General features: G+C 37.3%; 1 protein-coding gene across 3 annotated transcripts in view; it reads right to left on the reverse strand.

Annotated features, from left to right (window-relative positions):
- Positions 1–26,145, reverse strand: part of KCNMB2 (potassium calcium-activated channel subfamily M regulatory beta subunit 2) — a 307,675-nt gene that overhangs the window by 268,057 nt on the left and 13,473 nt on the right. For 2 of the 3 annotated variants that reach the window (XM_025375854.1, XM_025375853.1), the window contains exon 1: positions 15,447–15,731. The exons of the other annotated variant lie outside the window; for it this stretch is intronic. In XM_025375854.1, coding sequence (XP_025231639.1) covers positions 15,447–15,457 — 11 coding nt within the window. In that variant the 5' untranslated portion in view covers positions 15,458–15,731. Of the gene's footprint in view, positions 1–15,446; positions 15,732–26,145 lie in introns of those variants that run through there. 3 annotated transcript variants of the gene reach the window in all.

The raw sequence follows: 26,145 nt of genomic DNA on the forward strand, positions 1-26,145 counted from the left end.
TACCAGCCATCCCCTTATCTGATTTTGTATAAGCTTAGAGTGATATAGGAAAGGTAGCAGGACTGAAAATATAACCTCTAAAACTGGGACAAATTTCTGACTTAAAAATCACATTTTTGTGAGATCCAGCTATGGAAATTGCAATGTACTTAGGCTAAATAAATGGTGAAGTGAAGAGATTTTTATTTTAAACAGTGTTCACAGTGTTAGCAACAGGATGACATAAATATATATACCTAAAAATTTTTCCCTACCAAGTTCAAGCTTGGTGATATTCTCTCCCTCACACATCATAAGTATGTATTGCAAGCACTTTTTTATTACTCACAATTTTTAAGAAGTGAGATTGGTGGATGCCTACCTGGCATGGGACTCACTGTTCTTCCCTTTACTGTAGTTTATACAGGTAATGATCATGATCCTGTGTATCTATATAAAGTCCTTTGGTTCACAAATGCTTTTCTATCTTTTATTTCATATTAGTTGTATCCTGTCAATAACCCTGTGGAGTAGAAATCACAGCAAAATTACCATCAGTTCTGACTATCACTAGATTAGTATCTTTATTTTCTTGGATTTGTGCTTCTACACATTTGGAAGTTGATTAGTCGCAGTTCACAGTTGCTAGTGTACATATTTTAAACTTGGCAAGTTAATATTAACCCTGGTTGGGAGGAGGATTGGAATGACAACTTAGCAGTCTTGGTGTGCTTTACTTGTGGTGATGTGACATAACCCCCTAACCCAGAACCCAACTCACCCTCCTCCTCTACTCACTGAGTCCCCTTCCTTCTGTAACTACCAGGCCCAAACCAGCATCTCATCTCTTTCCTCACTCCCATTCTTCTTAGGTATTTTAATATTTCCATAGTATTTATCACGGTTGAATTTATCTTGTTTATTTTCTTACTTTTATTATTGCCTCTTACAACTGGAATGGAAGCATCACAAAGATACAGATTTTATTTATTTATTTATTTATAGACAGAGTCTTGCTCTGTCGCCTAGGCTTGAGTGCAGTGGCGTGATCTTGGCTCACTGCAACCTCCGTCTCCTGGGTTCAAGTGATTCTCCTGCCATAGCCCCCCGAGTAACTGAGATTACAGGTATGCACCACCACATCTGGCTAGTTTTTGCATTTTTAGTAGAGATGGGGTTTCACCATGTTGGCCAGGCTGCTCTCGAACTCCTGACCTCAGGTGATCCACCCGCCTTGGCCTCCCAAAGTGCTGGGATTACAGGCATGAGCCACCACGCCTGGCCCAGATTTATTTATTTATTTAAATTGTGTATATTGTATCATCCAGCACGTACAGCAACAGGTGTGTGAATGAAGGATAAAATCTAAATGGTCAGGCCTTGAACCACACAACACTTCCACCCTGATTAAAGCTGATTGAGCAACAGTTGGGTACTTGACTCAGGGGCAGTCAATCCTTAAGTTCGACAGGGATGTCTGACACTGACTGGATTAGACAAAGTAAGCCAAACAGACAGATTCCCTCCCTTAGGAATTTGCAGCAAGACCCATAAAGAGAATCAACGTTACATCGTGGCTGTGGAAGTGAAAACATGGATAGAAAGCAGTTCTAAGCTGCAATGAGTCCATCACGGATAGAGACAAGTTGAATATGAAGAAATACTTAAACGGCAGAGATAAGATATGTCCAGAAGGAAAAAGGCTCACTTAGTTCTGTAGGGGGAGGAGGAGGATAAGCCCCATGAGGAGCCAGGTTAAAATGGTAGAGTCAGAGAGGCACAGCCCTGCTGCCTGGGTGCTCAGTGCAGCCTGATCTCCAAACAAGCTTCTGCTTCCCTTGTTTCCTCCATGGGAACCTGCACTACCTAACATCTCCTTGTTTGGGGCAAGAGGTGTGTTTTCTTGGTTTCTGTGTTCTTAGAGGACCTCTGTTCTCATATCCAAAAGACTGCCGTTCTGTCACATGTTTGGCTCTATTCTTGGAAAAAGTAATCTAACATTAGAACACAATTTTATAATTTACAGAGTGCTTTAATGTATATTATGCCACTTGCTTCTCACAGCAACCTCTCTGTGAAATGTCTTTATTTCCTCTAGGTGGGAAATTTGTCTCTTACACACTTCTTGATCATTTTGATCTCTCCTTTCACAAGCACCACAGCTTTATTTGAGTGAATGCCTTACATTTTTCTGTTAAACACTAAGCATCTAGAAAGCAGTTTCTCTCTCATACTGCTTAGTGTCATATCTCATACAACAATGTTGCTAAATAAAAGCTTTTTCTTTTTTTTTTCTTTTTTTTTTTTTGAGACAGAGCCTCACTTTGTTACCCAGGCTGGAATACAGTGGTATAATCATGGTTCACTTCAGCTTTGACCTCCTGGGCTCAAGCAATCCTCCCACCTCAGCCTCCCGAGTTGCTGAGTTGAGGCTTGCACCACCATGCCTGGCTAGTTTTTTTTTTTTTATGTTTTGTAGAGACGAGGTCTCCCCACAATGTCCAATGACTTGAACTCCTGAGCTCAAGTTATCCTCCTGCCTTGGTTTCTCAAATTGCTGGGATTATAGGCATGAACCACCACTGCACACAGCCAAATCAAATCTTTGGTCAAATATGGAACTGGCTTTAAGACTGAATGTAAAACAATTCCAGAGACTCTGGTTGCACTTATTAATATCTATACTACTTAATTTATAAACCTTTGGAGTTGTTACTTAGAATATTTCTGACCAGGTATGGTGTCTCATGCCAGTAATCCTAGCACTTTGGGATGCCAAATCAGTCGGATCACCTGAGGTCAGGAATTCGAGACTAGCCTGGTCAACATGGTGAAACACCATGTCTACTAAAAATACAAAAATTAGCTAGGTGTTGTGGTGGGCACCTGTAATCCCAGCTACTCGGGAGGCTGAGGCAAGAGAATCTTGGAACCTGGGAGGTGAAAGTTGCAGTGAGCCGAGATTGTGCCCCTGTCCTCCAACTTGGGTGACAGAGCAAGACTCTCAAAAAAAAAAAAAATTCTTCCTCAAATGTATTTACAGTTTTACATTTTGTTCATAATAGTTTAGGGAGAACCTACTACAACATTTACTGTATGAATTTGTAAATAAATGAAAAATCTTACTTAAAGCATGTGTCCCGTTATAAAATTAGTAAATAGTTTTAGATTCATTTATTTCAGTTTTTCCAAGCATTTGCTTAGGGTTTTTATTCTTTCAAGTCATAACTTCCTAGACTATGACTTGATTAGGTTATTTATATTTGCTTATTGCTTTTCTTCCTATGTAAGTGGTGTTCTGAGGACTGAGTCTGGATGAATAAGGTCATTATCCATAGGATCCACATTTCCCTCAAAGATGTGAGGATTTCCCTTTGTTTTATCTTGCTGTTTTATTTTTAAAGATGCAGAAATAACATGGGGAAAAGTAAATCAACAACCAAAATGCACAAAATTCCAAGTCTTTCTCAAAGGTAGTAGAGATAGCACTGGAATTTTGCAGAAAATTAACACATTTCCCTTGTTATTACTACTGGGTATCAGGTTCTATGCAACTATATTGTTATATACTAAGGTAATATGTTTGAGATTCTTGATAATCTTTCATCATCAGTATTAGTTGAGAGTAACATATAGATAAAAACAGACAAGATAGCATTTGTTCTTTGGATGATTCTTCCCTTGAGAAAATCAGTGATTTTCTGTTTCCTCAACTACTTTGTTAAATAGGTAATCATGCATTCTATGTATGGATATAATTTTATAGCTTTGTTGAGCCAGTTAAATAAGCAAGTGGCATGATTCTGCCAGAAAGTCTCTTCTCTCTGTACTAAACTGTTATACTCACTCACACAAAAAATAGGCATTGAACAACCACCCTTCCTTTGTATGTGCTGTGCAGCTACCCCTGAAAATGTTTCCATTTGCTTGGAGAAGTGGTTATGTAACATTCATTTGAAATATTCAGAATGGCAGAATTTAAAATTCAAAAAATAAATTCTTACACTTGTACAGTAATTTACAGAGTGGGAAACAAATAAAGACACATGCACATGTATATTTATTGTGGCGCTGTTTACAATAGCAAAGACTTGGAACCAACCCAAAGGCCCATCAATGATAGGCTGGATAAAGAAAATGTGGCATATATATACCATGGAATACTATGCAGCCATAAAAAGGAATGACTTCATGTCCTTTGCAGGGACATGGATGGGCTGGAAACCATCATTCTCAGCAAACTAACACAGGAAGAGAAAACCAAACACTGCATGTGCTCACTTATTATTGGGAGTTGAACAATGAGGACACATGGACACAGGGAGGGGAACATCACACACCAGGGCCTGTCGGGGGGTTGGGGGGAAGGGGAGGGAGAGCATTAGATCAAATACCTAATGAATGTGGGGCTTAAAACCTCGATGACAGGTTGATAGGTGCAGCAAACCACCATGGCACATGTGTACCTATGTAACAAACCTGCATGTTCTGCACATGTATCCCAAAACTTTAAATAAATAAATGAATAAATAAATAAATAAAACAGAAAAAAATATATATCCATAAGGAAAAGGCAGATCCACAGAATTTGCCTTACTTACAAATATTCCTTCTATTTTATTTATTTATTTACCATGTATTTATGTAACGCATTATTAGATTTTGATCAAAAGGGGAAATGTGAAAGCTGTCAGTTTCAAAACAGTCATTTGTGTTAAAACAGCAACAACAACAACAACAACAAAACACTCTTGACCAATAGAGCCAGGGAAAGCCATGACGCCTGATAAATAAAAAAAAAAAAATCACAAAAGGTTCTGCTACACGTACATATACATACATAGAGCAACTAAAAAGTAGAAAGAATAAAATTGTAATAAATTAGAGATTGTATAAATACAGATAGTAATTCAGTGTTTTAAAAGTCTACAGTTAATTTGTGGAAGAAAATAGAAACCTCTGTGACATTGTAGAAACAGTACAAAATGTTTACATCAGAATATGGCTAACCTTGCTTTCTTGGGAAAAACCACTTTAAGTCTGAAACACAGTTTCCCAATCCCAAAGTGATGAACATATAATAGCTATTTCAAAGCATTGTTGAATGGTTACATCCTATGAGGCAAAACAGATAAAACTTTGGTGTAAATTGTAAAGTAAGATAGCATATATTTGTGGTCAAAGCTCCTTTTCTTCTTACCAGAGTTCATTAATGATATTACCTTTTACCCCCATTTTTGTGAGAATAAAAGTTGCTGCATTTCGTATTTCTCTTGGCAGTCATTTCTTTGCCAGGTTTTTGATCTTTTAGCTAGTGCCTTCTGCTCCTTTTTCACTTGTTCTTTGTTCCAGAATCAAGAGTTTATGTTTTTTCCTCTCCACAATAGCTAGTGACAATTATGTGAAAAGAACTGAGGACTAAAAGTCTTTGTTATACTGAGTTATTAACAAAGGAAACATTTACCAAGAGCAAAAAAAAAAAAAAAAAAAAAAAAGCATCATTACTATTGGTCACTGTCCAGAAGGGACTGGAAATATTTTAATTATAATGACCTTCTATTGCAGTTGGGTTCATTTTAATGAGATAAGTTTCTAGTCTTTCTTTAAATATTTTCACATTTTGTCTAATGACTTCCTAATTTCTCAGACTAAATTTAAAAAATTGTGGGGGACTTGTTTGATTGCAGGGCATTGTGAGTGATTTTAAAAATGTATAAAACATAGTCCTCCTTAAGACGGTTATGATTTGTCTCCCAGCATAATTAAAAATACATGAAAACTAGGAAACCATTTTCAATGGGTGAGAGACGGAAGTTTCAAGATAGTGATGATTTGTAAGACACTACAAATAAATTGGGGAGTATTGAAAACAAACTACTTCATTCTGAAGATTAAAATAAATAACATGCACAGGAGAAAGGGCCAATGCATACCAGATTAGATGTCATTACTAACAAAAGAAAAGAAAAACAGACATGGCTACATTCCAAATAATCTTGCTCCGTGCCAGGAGTAGAGAAATAATATTACAATGAATATTACAGGAGTTATGTTTCAAGATAATAACACAGTTTTAAAATTTCATCTTCAGCCCCTTCATGATATAAATCAGGGGAAAAAAAGGCATGCAATAAACAGATATAAGGTAAAGGAGGCATAGATGCAGAAGCTATTGCTGGAAGCAGTTCTGCGTTATCCCTTGAAAATCACTGAATTTTGAGATAGAAGGGCTGACTTTTTAACTCTTTCAGAAGGGTAAAGACAATTAAGTTAGTTCTCCTAAATATTTACATTTATATAATTCTTTACAGTTTACAAAGGGGTTTTGCGTAAGTTACCCCTTGAAATTAAAGAGTGCAGATGGTGTTCAACACATCAGGTTGTGAGGAAAACATGTTTTTCTGCTCAGAATGTTTAAATCCTGGGGCAGTCTGGCAGTTGTAAACAACTGACTGCAGTACTGTGGAGGCTCCAGGAGGGAACCAACCAAGGATGTAAAAGTAATTTATGGAGGAAGCTGTAGGTGACATCTATTATTTTGTTTCTTCTACATCCTTTCTTTTGGAAATTGCCTATTTCTCTTACCATGATTTGGATGAGGCTATCCATCAAAGGGTAGTGCGCCCCTCTACACCATAGATGTGGTTACATGAGCCAAAGTGGTAAATTAGAATGTGCTATGTTTCTAACCATTGTGATTAGCCACCATGATCGTGTGGGGCCAATCAGATTCAAGCAGGGTCATGCCACTTGAAGTCCTCTTTTAAGGTAATTATTTGGATGTTTGAAGAGAGAGCCTCTCTGTCCTACTGAGGGCAAAGTCTATGTAGCTCTGAAGCTTCTGGTGGCTACCTATTCCTAATACATGGGGGAAAACTTCTGGAAAATGTAGCCAACCCAAAAGAAAAAGAGCCGAGAAATAAAGAGAGAACACTTTTGAGCAGCTATGCTAAGCCAGTCAATGCCTGATATTTTTACTTATGTAAGCCAGTATAATTAATATTTGGTGGGATGTATTTGAAATGTGTTTCTGTCAGTTATATCCAAAACAGTTCTGAATAATACAGAGATTCAGTTCTTTTGAACCAAGGTCCTAGTTCAGTCTATCCATCCATCTATCTATCTATCTATCTATCTATCTATCTATCTATCTATCTATCATCTTAAAAATTTCTCTACGCATTCCAGGTAGGATAAATGCATTTATTAGTTCAATAAGTATTCATTGAGTGTCTTCTAAGCACTGGAAAAGTGCTGGTTATGATGTATTTCTCTCCCTTTTCTTTTACCATTCCTCTCAAGAGCTATGAAGTACTGTGACTGTTAAACTGATTGACTCTCCCCATGATTATAGCATGAATGTCATCAGAAGGTTTTGTGCTCTTTCCAAGTGGAATTCCTTCCTCTGACATTGTGAGTGTTCAAGATATCACTGGCATTTATGAATGTGTTTTCTGGAGGGATCCAGATTTTGCCTGTTGTTTCAAAAAGGGAAACAGGAAGGTATCATGAAAGAAACATAGCAGGAACATACATCCAAGCTGGTGTAGTTACACTCACAGTGGTGTAGTGGCTGGCCCTGTTTCAACAATTAGTCAACAGCCTTTAGAATCTGAGACATTTATGAACTTGCTTTGACTCAGATAAAAAGGAGAAAGGGAAACTACTTTTTCTTTCTGTCTTTGATTACATATCTTCTTATCTGTGTCTGAGTATATATTATAAACCAAGTCTAACAGCAGTGTCATGTGGAAATTAGACTTTCCATATGTTAATTTTCTAGATAACTAAAAACTACCTCTTTAAGTGAAAACATTGTTTTATAACATTAAAATATTTGAAAGGGATCTTAAATCACACATTTTTGTGTTTTCTTAAGCAAAATATGGTAATAATAATGTAGTTACCTAAATGGAATCCATGTGGTAGACCCTGTGTTAGTCAATTACATTCAACATTTCATTTAGACCTAGTACTGTGAGGAAGAGATGGACTCTTTATTTAAGGGAATAGTAAATTGAGAATCATGGTTAAGTAACTTAGCCAAGATAACAAAACCACAGGGTGGTAGAGCTGGGATTTGAACTCAGATAGGTCTGACTCCACAGCTTCTATTTTTAACAGTGTCATCATTAAGAACATAAAGTGTGTGTTTTGCAAATATTAAATGATGCTCTCTCTGGCTACAAATAGTCTAAACTATTTGTCCTGGTGCGAATGTCCTGGCACATGCTGCTCTTTAAGTTATGTCTGTCTTTGATACTTTTCTCTATATTTTTTCTTTATTGTTAGAATGCTAGCTGTAACTCTTTGCTATTATAAGCAGGCCTGACTATAGCAAAATGTGTCCTCCATTTCAGCTGATTGCTTCTTATCTGCTTTAAGGCTAAATAAGTTTGCTAGTGATTTCAGGTTCTCTGTGTAGCCATGCAGAGGGAATAATGATGATAATAATATAGTGATCATTTATTGAATACCTTCTCTAAGCCACTAGTTGTATTACATACGTGTCTACTTAATCTCCACTTTTAGACATTTCTATTTGTTACTCAGGACTTCCCCCTCAACTATTTTCTACATTGCAGGTAATTTTCAAACAGATATTGGCTGATAAATGATACCATGCTTAAGTGAGCTATTTGGACACACACACTCCCACACACTCTCACAGATGTGTACTCTCATCTACATGTACACTAAGAAACTTACATTACTTTCATTGATCTTTCTACTTCTGGTCAGATACTGGCAAGGATAAAGATCAGAATGAGAAAACCTAGAATAGTGATATGCAAAGTACACCTTCAATAGAGTCTCAATATGCTTGTTTGGAGATAATCTAACTACTTCCATTAAGTACCAGAAGGTTTGAAGACATCTTATTAATCTGTGTAATTATTCATCATAATGCATCCTCAGTACCTAGAACTACAAAAGATAGGAAGTTTTTCTTTAAATGAATGCTTCTCAATTATACCAACATCAATGTGTTTTGTGGTAATATTTCCTGGGGAACCATTAGGTGGTTAATTCATACAATATGAATGCACATTGTTAAGCATAGTAATATTTGGTAACTTTTGCAAAGCGCGCATTGTGAATGTATCCTTAGTAAAATGAATTTTTACTGAAATGCCCCCACTTGAGTAACATTCATATGGAGTTTTCTGTATTTGTACACATTTATCTAAATTTAAAGTAAGGGATAGATTTTTTTATGTTTGCTTGATTTAAAAAATTAAATTAATATGCTATTCCTCTCTGACATTGGGTTCAAAACAAAAAAGAAACAGTGGTTTTCTTGAAGAAGACAGGATGTAATGTCTAGATAGACTGATATTTCTTTTGATTTGGTTTTGGAGAAAGTTTTTGAATGGCTTGTGTGTCATAGTATTTATGAGTTTTCTCTGAGCTAACATTGCCTAGTAGGAGTGTGTATGTGTGTGTGCACACACATGCATGTGCACATGTGCAAGTGTGCGTGTGTGTTTGTGTGATACAGCCAGATACTGCCACTCAAGTGCTGAGACCATTGAACTTTACAGATGTGATTCAATTTGTATTTAGACCTACCTCTAAAAGTATCTAATAGAAAATTAATACCTTTAGTAAACTGCACATTCTAAACGTGGTTTTATCCTGTTTTTTAATAGGCCAGAAAAAAGTTGGACTAAAATTATACCTTGAGAAAGTTATAGACTACCATAGACCTTAGCAGATCAGCCTTGATCATTTTCATCTGAAAGACTTCATGTATTATTACCTAGATGTTTTAGAAGAAATGCATATAAGAGAAGAAAAGACCTTAGAGGACATCTGGTTCAACCATCTTTGGGTGCTTCAGTTTATTCTCATGATATTCCCCTTGCCAGTAAGAACCTGCCAGTAAGATTCGAAGAGATAAGTTACTGTCATTTAGTTTGTCTACCTTCAATATTCATGGAACTTCGGACATATTTCTGAATTTTTTATATTTAGGTTTTACTCTTTGTTACCTTGTTTCTGGGTTCTAGATTTCATTAAAAATTATAATCAGTGTTATTAAATATTGTAGTGTTTCTAAAAATCCAGCTCTTCTTCCTGGTATGAGATTTATATTGTGAGGATGTGATTGATCAGCATCCTGATTTTCAGCAGGATACTATATGAGAAAAGCCAGAGGAGATGCTGAAGATTTAAGTTTGAAGCTGTAAATGCACTGGTAGAGAATTTGAAAGTGGTTTTATCAATGATAGCTATGTGTACTTGACCATGTCTTCTGGGGGTAATTTAATCACATAGTTAGACCTGCTCTAAAGAATGACACTCTTAGAAAAACAAACTCATGTGACACAACACTTTCTTTGTATCAATCTTCATGTCTAGAGGTATATATTAATTCTTGGCAAAAGGATGAGTTTGTGGCTGTTGCCATGGCCTTCATCCATGCTTTAATTGATTTTCCTTGGACACTTTTTTCTATTCTCTCACATAATTCTGCTGTGAGTCATCATTTTCCACTCTAGACAGTGTAATGTCATTTCAGAAGAAGAGGAATCCCAAAATGTAAACTTAGAAGTCAATACTGAAGCAAGAACTGTAAGTCCCAAATGCTGGTGGCTGCTCGTGTGACTTTGGGTTCATTATGCCTTTCCACCTTTTTTAATGGAATGGTACTTTTCTGTTTGAGATAGTTTAAATGATACAGAACAGCAGAAAGTAGGATGTGGTCTCTTCTGTTCTAGCTCTTCATCTCATTCTATAGCTGTAACTACTGTTAATCACTTGGCATGTAGTGTTCCAGATCGTTCACTATATCCATACAGATGGATATATACTTTATTAATAAAAAGTTAATTTTGCTACTTATTATATTTTTGTATTTTGATCTTTATACTAAGAAATATTACTAAAATATTCTTCCAAATGAATTTAATTTCTTATACTTTAATATTTGTATTTCCTTTAAAGTATTCTAGAATATAGATGTATCATAAGTTGTTTTACCAAATAGCTGTTAGGTTGCCTCCAAAATTTTAAATATGACAAATAATGCAGCAATGAGGAAAATTGCACATAATATCTTTGCACACATGAAAAAGTATTTCTGAGGAATAAATGGCTAAAACTCTCATTGCTGAGGTAATCATTTTGCTTCTTCAATTTTTTGATAGATTTGGATGAATTACCCTCCAAAACATTTGTATTGACTTATAATCCATCAAGTTTATGAGAGGTGGGCAAGTTTTTAAAACTGAGCTCTAATTTTCTTGTGCAGAAATGGGAATAAATTACCTTTTTTCTCAAGATTAATATGAGGATTAAATAAGGCAATGCATGCACATCACCTAGCACTGTGCCTCACCAGAAGTGGGTGTTTGATAAATCTCTAATCCCATCCGTTTACTTTCTAACTACTCTACTTTATACAAAGCAACAGCATGCAATTGTTAGGTAGGTCTGATTTTTCCTCTCAATTTTTCCAGTCGGATTAAATGTCCCGTTCTCAGTACTATGATATTCAGACCTACATCGGTACTGTATTTCTTGTCTCAGTCACAGTTTGTTTTAGTCACTATTGTTATATATTAATCATTGTCCTTCTATGACATATGGTACCCACCGTAATCAGAATCTCAATTTTTTTTGAGATGGAGTCTTGCTCTGTCACCCAGGCTGGAGTGCAGTGGCACGACCTCAGCTCACTGCAACCTCTGCCTCCCGGGTTCAAGCGATTCTCCTGCCTCAGCCTCTTGAGTAGCTGGGATGACAGCACATGCCACCACACCTGGCTAATTTTTGTATTTTTAGTAGAGACAGGGTTTCACCATGTTGGTCAAACTGGTCTTGAACTCCTGACCTCGTGATCCGCCTGCCTTGGCCTCCCAAAGTGCTGGGATTACAGGCGTGAGCCACCACACCCGGCCAGAATCTCAATGTTTTAAAAGTACTTTGCAGATGTCTTCTCAGTTTTCTTGTTGTGGCTTTTCATTTCTATGTTTTGGGGATTTTAAGACACGGATTTCTATTTTGAATGATTCAACATTAAAGAGTCTACTTTGATTCCCTTCCCAGAATCCTCTCTCTGGGGCTTCTCAATCTCTTTCCCTTTATTATGCAGTCTTGGAACAGCTGTGCCAAACATAGTGGTCACATTTGTCATCCCCTCAGCTAACAACAGACCCTCCACTTACCAGAACCTACTTCATAGAAGTCAGTGAGTGATTGCAATAACCAAAACATATTTTTTTTATCAGTATAAGATCAGTTGTGTTAGAGCTAAGCAACGTATCTGTCAGAAAGGTCACATTCATTAATCAAGATAACACAGCTAATTATAGAAAGGTAGGCACAGAACCCGGCACTGAGGGTTCCAGGTCTATATATATAGCATTGCTTTATATACAATGTTACTAGAAACTGTATTTGTACAGGAACTGTCACTAATTGTAAGTACAGTAAGTCCTGATTATAATATTTTAGATTTTATTTTATGTACACCAAAATGGATAACTGAATTTTAAGTAAACCCAATTAATATTGTGTTATGAGAAAGTTCTAGAAAATGGCTCAGATTGCTCTAATTCCCTGTGTGAATCTTGCCATGTCTTTCATCATGTCTTGGCTGGTCTGGTGTCCTGTAATGGTGACAGTTTTGTTTTTCCTTTTGTTAGTCTCACTTTGTCACTCTTCCTTCACCTTGCACATACACTATAGTTGCTACATACCAGATTATAGCTAAAAGGCTGCTGTATTTCTTTCCCTTCTGAGTTTTGTCATAAAGTATGTTTTGAATCTCCTGATACAGGGAATTTTGCGAAAGGTAAAAAATTGTGAAGTGAGCATTTCCAACTATGCTAACATTGGAATCTAATGTAGCACTATTACAGAATGATGGGATTTTAGAGTTGGAAAGACCTTATAAATTATCTCATCTGATCCTTCCCTACCTTTAACCATGAGGAGATTTAGGCCTGAAAAGGTCAGTCTTTTGCTGAGAGTCATAGAGCCATTTAGTTTCAGAACCAAGACCAGAACTCGGCTGTCCTAACCGTAGTCTAGTTGCACAACTCCATACAGGTTTCATGTAAAAGCAAGTACACAAAATGGCCTATTTCTCAGCATCGTTTTGTTTTCATTAATAGCAAAGGGGATCATGTGCTACTTACAGTAATCTCTAAAAATTTTATAATAATCCTTGCATTATCCTGTTAAACTGTTGCTGTAGCTCTGTGCTTAATAGATTGAAATCTATTATTCATAATGCCATCTTGTTCCTGTTCGAATAACATTATCTTTATGACTAAAATTTTATGAAACCATACTTGATTTCTTAGCAGAGTGAGATGATACATCATTAGAGAAAAGAGTTTTCATTTGTGAATACAATTCAATAGATATTTTTCAAACAACACTCTGAGTGTGGCATTATCATTGGCACTTTTTTGGATGCAGAGGCAACATATGGCATGCCTTTTAGCCTCAGATAACTGATACTCTGCTCTGTGCTTCTGAGTGTCCAGAAACATCTGAAGCAAAACAGTGCTGTGCCTAAGGAGATGGTATAGTGTGGTAATCAGGTCGCCCTGGGTTTGCATCTTGGTTCTGTCGTTTAGCAGCTGTGTTATCTTGGGCAAGCAACTGTAGTCAAGCCTTCGTGTCCACATTTGGGGACAAAAATGCACTAACTTCATATAGTTAATTCAAAAATTCTGATAAAAAACGAGACAGAAATCATTTAGCACATCCCTGACACGTAGTGCTCAAAAGTATTAGCTAATGTTTAAATTCTTTATTACCTTATGTCAGTGAACTCTCTATCTTCAAAGCACAGTGTAGAGCAAAGTCAATTATCTCGCTACATTTAGGAGAAGAAAACTTTGGCTTTAGATAGATTTCATTGATTGACTGACTACTGGTTGATTGATTTAGTTGTGCTTGTGTGGTTCAGTGGAGAATATTTGCCCATACAACAATCTCAAGCTTGGAAAAAGAATTCTAAGGATAAAGTTGGGAATAGCAATTGCTTCAGTGGGGTGATATATTTAATTTAATTGTGCATTATTTGTTTTCATGAGAAATACTCTCCAAATAGAAGTCTCCCTCCCTTTGATTGTCAGTTTTTATTAGTCACCTCAGGTTCTCAGACAAAGGCCTCCTGATTGGATGTCAATTACTTGGGTTCTCACCCTTTCTTATCTCTAACTCACTCTGTTGTTGCTAATAAATTAGCCTCTCAGAGGAAACATTTGAACCAAACGGTACAAAGTATCTTGGAAAACTTGAAGTATCCTGTTTGGTGATCTAAAATAATCAAATGAAATGACTAATTACTTGCCAATTTTTTTCTTGTAGTTCTTAATTTTTTTATATATATATATATATAAAGTAATTTATATATATTAGTAATTTATATACTCATTTTCCCTGTTTAATAAAAGGGATATGTATAATATATATAATAAATATATTGCATACACATAAAGGAATATATAAATATACATATATTGTTTTAATATATATTTTATATATATTATATATAATTTTTATTAAACAGGAAAAACTAAATATGGGCAAGGAAAATGAACTTCATGCATCTGTACAGTCTGAAAAAATTAATTATGGCTAATTTAAAATGAAATGTTTCTTAAACAATTTTGCAGTCAGGCTATTAATAATCATTTTTGCAAAGTGGACAACATATACCAGAGCATATTGGAATATTAGAGATTCATGAATTGCTGTCAGTTTGAATTTGTATACATTTTCTCATCACTAAAAATACTGTGATCTAGTATGCAGAGGAAAAAACGAGTCTTGGAAAATAATAGTGTTGTTAAATGTTTTTGTAAGACAATTTATACGTGTGAAAAGTTAATTAGTGATATAAAATACATATTTGGATAATTAACACCAGGGAAGACTAGACACTTGTTGCCTAAAACAATTAAGATTTTTTTTCTAGAGTCATCTAGATGCTTATATCCATTTTCCAACTCAGTTTGCATGTCTAGACAGAGCTTCTTCTAAAAAATTGTTCAAATACAAGAAAATTCTGATAGTAAAATAATTGAGAATTTGAAAGGCTGAGAAAAGTCATGATTCCGATGTATTATATTAGAGTTGAAATCTGAGACTTGTGAATTAACATCATGCAATCTTTGAAAATATGAGAAAATATGCATTAGAATCAAGAATAACCATAAATCCAACTAAGAAAAGAAAAATCACTTTCCTGTGAAAGAAACCATTCCCACAAGTCCTTATGTGCCTCCACTCCTGACTTTATAGTCATACAGATAGTTCCAAAGCCAGGAAATATCACATTTTCTACACTTTTCCATAACGTAATCATTTTACAAAACATCTAAACCAATACAGCTCTTTTAAATCGTAGCCTCTCCTCTCTTTGTGTGTCACCAGTTCTTTTTATTAATTCATGGAGATGAATGCAAAATAAACACAGTTCTTTGGTGAGTCCAGCTTACCCACAGTGCATGCTGCCCTGTCACACCACTCGCCGCTTTGTTGCTCTTTCTCTCAGTTCCTTCCAACGTGCCCCCAGGGCTCATGAAACAACCCAAGAGTGTACTGCATACTTGTATAGGATGAAGCAAAGAAGGAAAACAGAAAGGTGCCCAGCAGTGTTTGTACCAAGGTGCAGTGCCCTTCCTGGCACACAATGTGGGAAGAGAGCAGTCAACCATGCAAAGTAAATAGCAACCAGCCTAGTGCAACTAACTAAAGGTAGTGAAAAGCCCACTGAAGCACAGAGCTGAGTTTAGAATATTTACACCAACGCTCCTCTATTTTACAGATAAGGAACCTGAAATTGAGCCATAAATTTATTTGTAATTTAAAAAACCTGCAACTATGATCCTTGAAATATTCTTTATAGTTTGATTTTAACTATTTTAGAAATGTTGGTGGAGGGATGACAAAAATTAAAATACAGACAAAAATGAGAGAGTCTTAATTCTGGAAGAAGTGTTCTAGCTTATTCATCTTGTTTTACAGATTTAAAAAACCCTAAGCCCAGAGGATTGCAGTTCCTACCCTTGTATTGTAGCCACACAGAGGAGACCCACTGATCTTGTTACTACACACCTAGCTCCTTTTTAATTAATTCAAATAAGTCCTGTTACAGCTTGCAGGATCTATCCTGCTGATTCTGTAGGATTGCAAGTTTTCCTTTTGCCTTTCATTGGATTTCAAACAATGTATTGAGTGTGGCAACTGAATTATTTCAGTCAGTTATCTGTGTATTCTATGGGTAATTTAAAATTGACGTGGGTTAAAATGGGACACTTCACACTAGTCATAAGAAACTCTTCAGAGATGCAGCAATTCAATCTGGTTCACGTAATAACAGCAATAAAGAAGAAATCAAACATATTTTTTTCTCTCTCTTGTGAAGGGCTAAAAGCAACATACAGATTTTCTTATTAATCCTCCCAAAAGAACGACAGCCATTTCTAACCAGGAACCTCATGACAGAGGTCAGGAGACCAAGTGTGTGCAGGAGCTGAAGGCACTGGTGTGGGGCTCCAAGGCTTCATTTCAGCGTCTCTTGGTGTTGCTAACTTGCTGTTTGATGGTGGTCAAATCACAGAATCTCCCTGAATCCTAGTTTACTCATAATTTAAATGGGAGGAGATAGGTGAGATAAATCCAAGATCCCATCAAGGATGAATTCTCAGTGATTTCACAGAGATCTCAATGCACTGCTTAGATTTCCTTATTGTTGATCCCCTTACTTAAAGTCTTCACTAAGGCTCTATTAACATTACTATTGTTCTAGCTCTTCCCCAATTATAATATTTCTTTTTCACTTTTTCATAAGAGTAACAGGAAACACAGTAATGCCCTTTCTTTGTAAAGGCATGGCCAACTAATAAGGGTAGAGAGAATAAAGCAGTAATTGGACAGTTTGTTTATCTCTGTGGAAATCTTAATAGTTATTTGAAATGTTTTAAATTTCTTTCATGGCCCAATCTTACTTTTGCACCCTTAATGTAAGCATCTCACCTTGTACTTTCTCGGTTTGAAGCCATTCATCAAGAGTTCTTTCAAAGTCTTTCTAAATGTTTCTGCTCTGAATTCATCCTTTTCTTACTCCTCCACCCCAGTACTATACTACCCTCATCTCAGAGGAAAAAGAGAGCCTTTGTCATTGCAAAATAACCATCTATAGTGGTCTTAATCCAATGTCCAGTTCTTCTTTTTTTTTTTTTGAGACGGAGTCTCGCTCTGTCGCCCAGGCTGGAGTGCAGTGGCCAGATCTCAGCTCACTGCAAGCTCCGTCTCCTGGGTTCACGCCATTCTCCTGCCTCAGCCTCCCGAGTAGCTGGGACTACAGGCGCCTGCCACCTCGCCCGGCTAGTTTTTTTGTATTTTTAGTAGAGACGGGGTTTCACCGTGTTAGCCAGGATGGTCTCGATCTCCTGACCTCGTGATCCGCCCGTCTCGGCCTCCTAAAGTGCTGGGATTACAGGCTTGAGCCACCGCGCCCGGCCATCAATGTCCAGTTCTAAGTCAGTGACTCTCATACCTAGATACAGATTTGAATCACCTGGGAAAACTAGTAAATAATCCTGATCAGAATCAGGAGCAGGTGTTAGTATTATAATAAGGGTCCTAGGTGAGTTTTATGTTAAGAAAGGGTTGACAACCAGTGCTCTGGAGGTCTTGATTGATTAATTAATCCTTGTTTATTCTTCAGTTTTAATCCATTTTACTGGCTCCTTGCCTCCAACCTGCAAACGTATTTGGGCTTCTATTATCCTAATAAAGCACCTTCCCTTGTCCCTCAAGCTATGATTCTATGCATCTCTCTCCTACTTTACCTTCTCAATGGTTCTGCTCCTTGGTAGCCCTGAAACAGCTTTCTATGCAGTCACCATGTGGCATACACAGTCCCTCATGCTTCATGCTACTCAGGTTCTCTTTAGGGCCTGACATTCCCAATCACCCTTGCCACTATAGAATTCGCTCTTCCTTTGGCATCTGTGATTCTACATTCGCCTGGTTTCCTTCTCAGTTGCACAAAGTTTCCTATAAAACTATATGTCAGCCGGGCGCGGTGGCTCACGCCTGCAATCCCAGCACTTTGGGAGGCCAAGGCAGGTAGATCACGGGGTCAGCAGTTTGAGACCAGCCTGACTAAGATGGTGAAACCCTGTCTCTACTAAAAATACAAAAAAATTAGCTAGGCGTGATGGCGGGCACCTGTAATCCCAGCTACTTGGGAGGCTGAGGCAGGAGGATCGCTTGAAACTGGAAGGCAGAGGTTGCAGTGAGCCGAGATTGCACCACTGCACTCTAGCCTGGGCAATAAGAGCAAAACTCTGTCTCAAAAAAACAAAAAACATAAAACAAAAAACAAACAAACAAAACTGTGTGTCTATGAGTCCCCAAAGCATAGCTGCTTCTTACTGTTCTATACTAGTTGCCATTAAATTACTGATTTATTCTCTCCCTAAAATGATTGCTTAAGTTTAAATGATCATATCCATGAAAATGACTCTGGAATCTGCATCTCTTCCTTGAGTTGTAAGTTATACTTCACCGGGATATATCCTCATCTGGATGTTCTTCCTCCACCTCAAACTCAACCTGAGTTTATCATCTTCTACTGATTTCACCCCTTCTCTGTGACATCCTGCTGAACTTCAGTCAGCACTGTCCTTCCAGTTTTCTGGGCTTCTAAATTCTGGTTATCTTTCACTCTTCTTTTTCCTACTTACTCTCCATATCCTATGCATCCCAAGTTGTGACTGTTTTGCTTTTGAAATTTCGAGGTGTCTATTTCCTTCTTATTTCTAATTTGTATTCAATCCCTTGTTTAAGACACAGATCAAATATGCAGGCTTCCATGATGGCATCCTCAACTCCTGGTCAAAATTAGCTTTCCCCTCTTTGGTGATCCCAAAGTGCTTTGTGAGTCTGGTATAACAGTGAGCACATTCTACTTTCTAATACAGCTCCACGTGTATAGTCTCCACCACTTAGGTTAGGCCCTTAATGTCAGATATGATATTCTTTCTTGGATGTAGTTAGTATCAAGGATCAGGGACTTACAATCTATCTGAGTAAACAAAAATATCTCCCCATTCTTCCTCCCACTGGGCCTCCTCCCCACAAACTGCAATACAGTGGAAATGGCTATTCACCATAAAGTGAACAGTGGCAATAGGGCATTGTGAACATAGCCCATGCTTTTATAACAATGACTAGTTTTGATTGCTCACCCATCATATGAGCACATGTCTTATATATGTCATTTCATGCAAACTTCCCAAAAGACCTGCTAGATAAACATTATGAGCACCCGTTTTATAGATGTAGAAACTGATGCTGAAAACCTTAAGTAACTTGCCCAAGATGACATAGCTAGTAACAAGAGGATAGGGGCCAAATCCCAGGTGTGAAAGCTCACGCTCTTAACTTCATGTGATTCCATTAGATTAAATTGTGTATTGTGTCAGACAACAGGAGTTGGCAGCACAGGGAAGAAATTTTTTTGCTAGGGGAAGGTTTGTGGATGATGAAGAGTTATTTTATTGAGAAAGAGTAAAATGTTCTGTTCAGTCTTTCTTTTGACTCTCATTGCTCTTGGAACTTCCCAGTTGCAGAGTCCACCTGAGCAGCAGGTAGCATGGGGGCTTTCCATGTGTGAGGACACTCTTCTAACATGCCAGCTCCTCTGATCTGTCAGGCCAACATTTCTATCACCTCTCTTTTCATCCTGAAGGCATCAACTTTTAGTAATCCCAATGTAAATGACAAGAACAGTGGTCTTGGTCATATATTCTTATCAGCTACCTGCTAAGGAAGGATTAGTTTGACAGTCTTGTGAAGTCCTCTCTAGACAACTTCTATCCATAATAAAGTCACTTGCAGAGAGCAGAGACCCATATCCTTACACAAGACCCATATGCTTTTGAAAAGCGAGACAGTGCTTTCTTTTGAGTAGTAATCAATACTAATTTGCAAGCAACTTGAGAGTAAGGGAACATATCTTCTAGTGTGTTTATCAACCTTAGTTTCTTACTAGCCTACTGACTTTTGCATGTAAATTATACTTATTTCATAGAAATAATGCAAACTTGAGTTCTTTATTTTTGAGAGGAAGGAAAACCATAAGTGCTTTTTTTTTCTGAAAGGGGCTTGATAATTGATGTTAAAAAGAATTGGCTAGCCATAAGTAGAAAGCTGAAACTGGATCCTTTCCTTACTCCTTATACGAAAATTAATTCAAGATGGATTAGAGACTTAAATGTTAGACCTAATACCATAAAAACCCTAGAGGAAAACCTAGGTAGCACCATTCAGTACATAGGCATGGGCAAAGACTTCATGTCTAAAACACCAAAAGCAATGGCAGCAAAAGCCAAAATTGACAAATGGGATCTAATTAAACTAAAGAGCTTCTGCAGAGCAAAAGAAACTACCATCAGAGTGAACAGGCAACTTACAGAATGGGAGAAAATTTTTGCAATCTACTCATCTGACAAAGGGCTAATATCCAGAACCTACAAAGAACTCAAACAAATTTACAAGAAAAAAACAAACAGCCCCATCAAAAAGTGGGCAAAGGATATGAACAGAAACTTCTCAAAAGAAGACATTCATACAGCCAACAGACACATGAAAAAATGCTCATCATCACTGGCCATCAGAGAAATGCAAATCAAAACCACAATGAGATACCATCTCACACCAGTTAGAATGGCGATCATTAAAAAGTCAGGAAACAACAGGTGCTGGAGAGGATGTGGAGAAATAGGAACACTTTTACACTGTTGCTGGGATTGTAAACTAGTTCAACCATTATGGAAAACAGTATGGCGATTCCTCAAGGATCTAGAACTAGATGTACCTTATGACCCACCCATCCCATGACTGGGTATATACCCAAAGGATTATAAATCATGCTGCTATAAAGACACATGCACACGCATGTTTATTGCGGCACTATTCACAATAGCAAAGACTTGGAATCAATCCAAATGTCCATCAGTGACAGACTGGATTAAGAAAATGTGGCACATAAACACCATGGAATACTACGCAGCCATAAAAAAGGATGAGTTTGTGTCCTTTGTAGGGACATGGATGCAGCTGGAAACCATCATTCTTAGCAAACTATCACAAGAACAGAAAACCAAACACTGCATGTTCTCACTCATAGGTGGGAACTGAACAATGAGATCACTTGGACTCAGGAAGGGGAACATCACACACCGGGGCCTATCATGGGGAGTGGGGAGGGGTGAGGGATTGCACTGGGAGTTATACCTGATGTAAAGGACGAGTTGATGGGTGCTGACGAGTTGATGGGTGCAGCACAGCAACATGGCACAAGTATACATATGTAACAAACCTGCACGTTATGCACATGTACCTTAGAACTTAAAGTATAATAATAATTTAAAAAAAAAAAAAGAAAGAAAGAAAAAAGAATTGAATTAAATTAATTTGCAAGTTGGGTCACTTGTTCTACATCAGAAAGAAAGAAAGGAATTGTCATTTCTCATAAGGTTCTAGGTGACACTGATAAGAGAAAAAAATTTCTTCTTTAAACATACATGTTTATGAACTCTCTAAATATCACTATGATTTGAAGTTCCATTCTACAACACCAGATGACAATAGGCATGGTTCTTTGGTACCAAATGAAGTTTTGAGATTTGACTCTGATAAATATTTCACATATGAATTCTTATTAAAAGCTGATTCAAATGTATCTACAACCATATCCTCTGAAGGTTATGATTTTATATGCATAGTGATTTGAAATTTTATTACAATAGGGATAAAGTATATACATTCTGGAATCAGGACTGGATCAGCTGAACTTGAATCAAGGCCGTAACTCTTGTTAACTATAACTTTGAAGAAGTTGAAGGTCTTTTCTGTGCCTCAGTTTCCTCATCTGAGAAACAGATATTTAAAAAAAAACCTACCTCATAGCTTTATCATCAGGATGAGATGAGATAATCATGTAAGCGTAACACCTGACACATAAATATAGTAAGTAATCAGTAAATGTTAGCTATTATTACTCTGAATAGTTTTTGTTAAAACAATCTGGCTCTGGTATATCTCTTTTCAATGGTTTCGTCTAATTATTTGCTTTTTTTTTCTCTGCTTACCTTCATTCCCTCTTTTATTTTTAGGAAAACTGATATGAACAATCCTCCAGTACTATAGAAACTGTGGCTGGGTGCGGTGGCTCTCACCTGTAATCCCAGCACTTTGGGAGACCATGACAGGCAGATCCCTTGAGGTCAGGAGTTTGAGAACAGCCTGGCCAACATGGTGAAACCCAGTCTGTACTAAAAAATATAAAAATTGTCTGGGCGTAGTAGCATGTGCACCTGTAATCCCTGCTCCCTGGGAGGGCTGAGGCAAGAGAATCACTTGAACCCAAGAGACGAAATGAAGGTTGCGGTGAGCCAAGGTGGTGCCACTGCACTCCAGCCCGGGCCACAGAGGGAGACTGTCAAAAAAAAAAAAAAAAAAGGAATCTCTCTGAAGCTAATCAGAGAACGCTCAGTGCTGAGTGACATTCCTCAGCCAAAAACTCTCTTTTTGTGTCTGGGTCACAATTCCCATAATTTCTTGCATTTGAGTGGCTTGCCCATGCCTTTTAATTTTGTTTTCAGTGGGCATTGTTAAAGTCTGTGTTGGCCAATATTCAGTTCATTTTTCAAAATTTTAAATCAAATCTTACAAACATATCCAGATTAAGACTAGCAGCAAACCAGGATTTTGGGTTCTTTTCTAGCATGGTGCCAGATGGTACTTAGGTAGGATAATAAGGGAAATCTGTTTCCTTCCTCACATTTTATGTATCTGTCATAAATCTTAACTGACTTTAGGTGAACTGCAATTTAGAAGTTCAAGTTTCAGGTGAAGGTTCGGGTGAAATTTCATTTTAATGTTTTATTAAAATTGATTTTCTTTTGTGATTATGAATGAATGCAATATCACTGCAGAGGAAGCAAGTTGACAAGCAGTGAGAAAAATCCAGCTAAGATAACAACATAGGGCAGTTTTTTTCTGCTTATCTTTATTGTAGAACTACCAGTAAGAAACCCTTAGGCGTTATTATGCCTTCGAAACACAAATAACATCAAACTCTGCACTAGTTGGCAAAGAGAGAAATCTAAGCATCATTATGGGGGCTGTCACAAGTGACTATGGTATTTATTCACAAATCTAGCAGACTACTGAGGCTTAAAATATGTGACTTATTAGGACATAGCTTTTGAATACAAATTATAATAATTTTAGAATAATAGATTGTTTGAATTCCGATAATTTAGAGAGAAGCGAAAGCAAGGATACTTATTATATTTGCTTGAGTTAAAACAGTTACAAATACGTATTTAAAAAACTAATAGAGATGGAAAGAACTGTGGCCTAAATTCTACCTAGTATTGGGAAAGGTGATTTTACAGAAAAGCAGCCCATGCATCACATTAATGAGATCAAGGCTGATTTTGGGGAAATGAGACAGAAAGAAAATAAAGCTTATATTGCCATTGATATACAGAGTTATGGAAATTATTAGGTAAATAAAATAGAGGCATAATTGTATTTTGTCTGAAACGGGTTGTCAAACTGAACTGTCTTAGAGATGGTGGCAAAAGAATAGAATATTTTGGTGGGGGGATTATTCAAAAAATAAAACTGCAGAAAAATAGAGAAACAATTTGATGATATGTTAAGAAAAGAATAGGAAATCTGTTATAAAACATTTTCCTTCTTTGCTGGACTCTTCTTTCTCTTTCACAACTCCTCAGTGTGGGAGTTTGTGGTGGGAGTGCTGTTACATCATTCTTCCACAGTCGACATTTAGAATCGTATCTGTAAACCTTGGTCAGCGTCTGGATGGGGACCAGCACCATGCATTACCTTGTGCATATAGAAAGACAAAAGATAGATTTTGATCCACAGAAAAGCAGATTGCCTGGGTTAGCTGCCCCAGATGTTTGTGTGTGAGTCATGTGCTTTCTTCTGGGTTCTGGAGCTCTGGGTGTGGCCCTCTTGGGACCTCATAGTCCAGACCTGCACACTTGGGGCTTGTGCACACTGGTACCTAGGGAGAAAGTGTGCCAAATGGCCAGCAGATGTCAAATGGGATACTTGAAAGTCTGTCAGTCTGGCGGGCTTCAGCTTGAATATTGGATCCTGGGCAAGCTGATCATGCTTTCTGAGTGACAGATTTCTCAAGTGCATGATAGGGATTTTAGGACTGTTCTGAACTTCAAATGCAAGTAAAATGCCTAGTACAATCCTTGACTTAATAAAGGTTCACAAGCTATAACTGATATTATTGTGTAAACTGTCTGCCATCTGCAAAGTGCTCAATAAATGTTGTGTAACACTGTGGATATTTTTAAGGACTTGTCAGCAGTGGCCACCTTAGAACAAACAACTATTTCTCCCAGGATTTTCCCTCCAAATCCTCTCCGGAAACGCACATGTCTTAGTGAAGAAGGTTCGAAAGGCAGAAGTGATGGGTTCATAGTTAGGTCAGGCGGTGTGGCCTGCAGTTTATGTTAGAGGAGTTGGTGGAAATCCTGGCTCTGCCATTATTTGTCATGGGACGTGGGATAGGGCTTTCAATGCTTTTTAACTTCAGTTTTTCTGTCCTAAATGGGGATGGTGATGCTCACCACACAGAGTTGTGAGAACAATAGGAGATAAATTTTGAGTGAATTCAATGTGTAATCTACAAAATAGGATAAGATATTACTTCATCAACTACCAAAAGGCCCTCACAGCCAGCCTATGGGAAGAAAAAGCATCTGTACTGTTCCTTCATCCTCACCAGCCCTTTGTCAACTGCCCTCACTCTTACTTTCCTTTTGGGGAATAGTTTTTCTTGGAAAGAATAATCCACATCCTCACCACTTGCTCAGTCCTTTAATGTCATTGCAACCTGATTTTGGTGCTTATCCTCTTTGTGGAAAATGGTCTCCCACTTTGTCATTGAATTCAGATCCCAAATCACAAAATCCAAAGCCTTTCCTTTGAATTCTCTGTAATATTTGACATGATTACCCACTCTCATCTTAATAATAAAAACAGGAATCATTTATTGAAATGCTACTATGTGCTGCACTGGGCCAGCCATGTGGCATACATGATTTCATTTAACTTATATGAAGCCCTTGCGTGGCAGGTATTCCGATCCCATTTTACAGAGGAGGAAACTGAGGCACCGAGATGCTAACTTGCTCAATATCACATAATTGCCACACTAGTGGCAAAAAAGAGATTGGAACCCTGCTAATACTGATGTTCCTTCTTAGAGCTTTGTTCTTTTCTTAGCTTCTGTTAGTAACAATTTTTCTATGAAAATATCCAAAGCACTGTGTACCTTTGCATGGTATTTGTCTCACTATCTCACTCCTAACTCCTGGGAACTTGACATACCTCTTGAATAATGTATAATCCTCAAGGACCTCTTTTAATGTAATGCCTTCATGGGGCAAATTATTTTTTAACAAAGGAAGTATTAGACAAAGAATCTCTCCTTGGGGTTGCAAAGTCTGAAGATTTAAAGCGAGAACCTGAAAATGACATCAATTCCTTAGTTAATTTACTTGTATAGCCGACATAACACTGACCTTATCAAGGTAAGAGTTTCCTTTAAGTTAACTGGTCAAGAGGTATTTTTCTTTTCATAAATAATGCAAGGGGATGGAAAGATAGCTGAAAAGAAGAAAAAAAAAATGCATACTTTTCTTGTAAGTTACATTTGGAAACATTATTGTTATTCTGATTAATGACAAAGAATTCCAGCCAGGGTAGAGCGGAATGTGATTTAGGTAAACTCTAGGTAAAATAACAATGCACAGGAGAGAAATTTGAGCAAGTTTACATGATGCTCAGATGGACCATAAACAAGAGACAATGAGTGTTGCCACTTTTCTTGCTGACCTCTATTTAACAGAACTTTCTCATTAGAAAAGAGCTTGCTTTAGCTTATTGTTAAAACTGCTGTGTGCTCACCTGCTTTGAAAAAGGAACAGGCAACCCAACGCGGTGGTTCACGCCTGTCATCCCAGCACTTTGGGAGGCTGAGGCAGGCAGATCACCTAAGGTCAGGAGTTCGAGACCAGCCTGGCCAACATGGTGAAACCTCGTCTCTACTAAAAATACAAAAAA

Source organism: Theropithecus gelada, chromosome 2, assembly GCF_003255815.1.
Source record: "Theropithecus gelada isolate Dixy chromosome 2, Tgel_1.0, whole genome shotgun sequence".
Taxonomy (NCBI): Eukaryota; Metazoa; Chordata; class Mammalia; order Primates; family Cercopithecidae; genus Theropithecus; species Theropithecus gelada.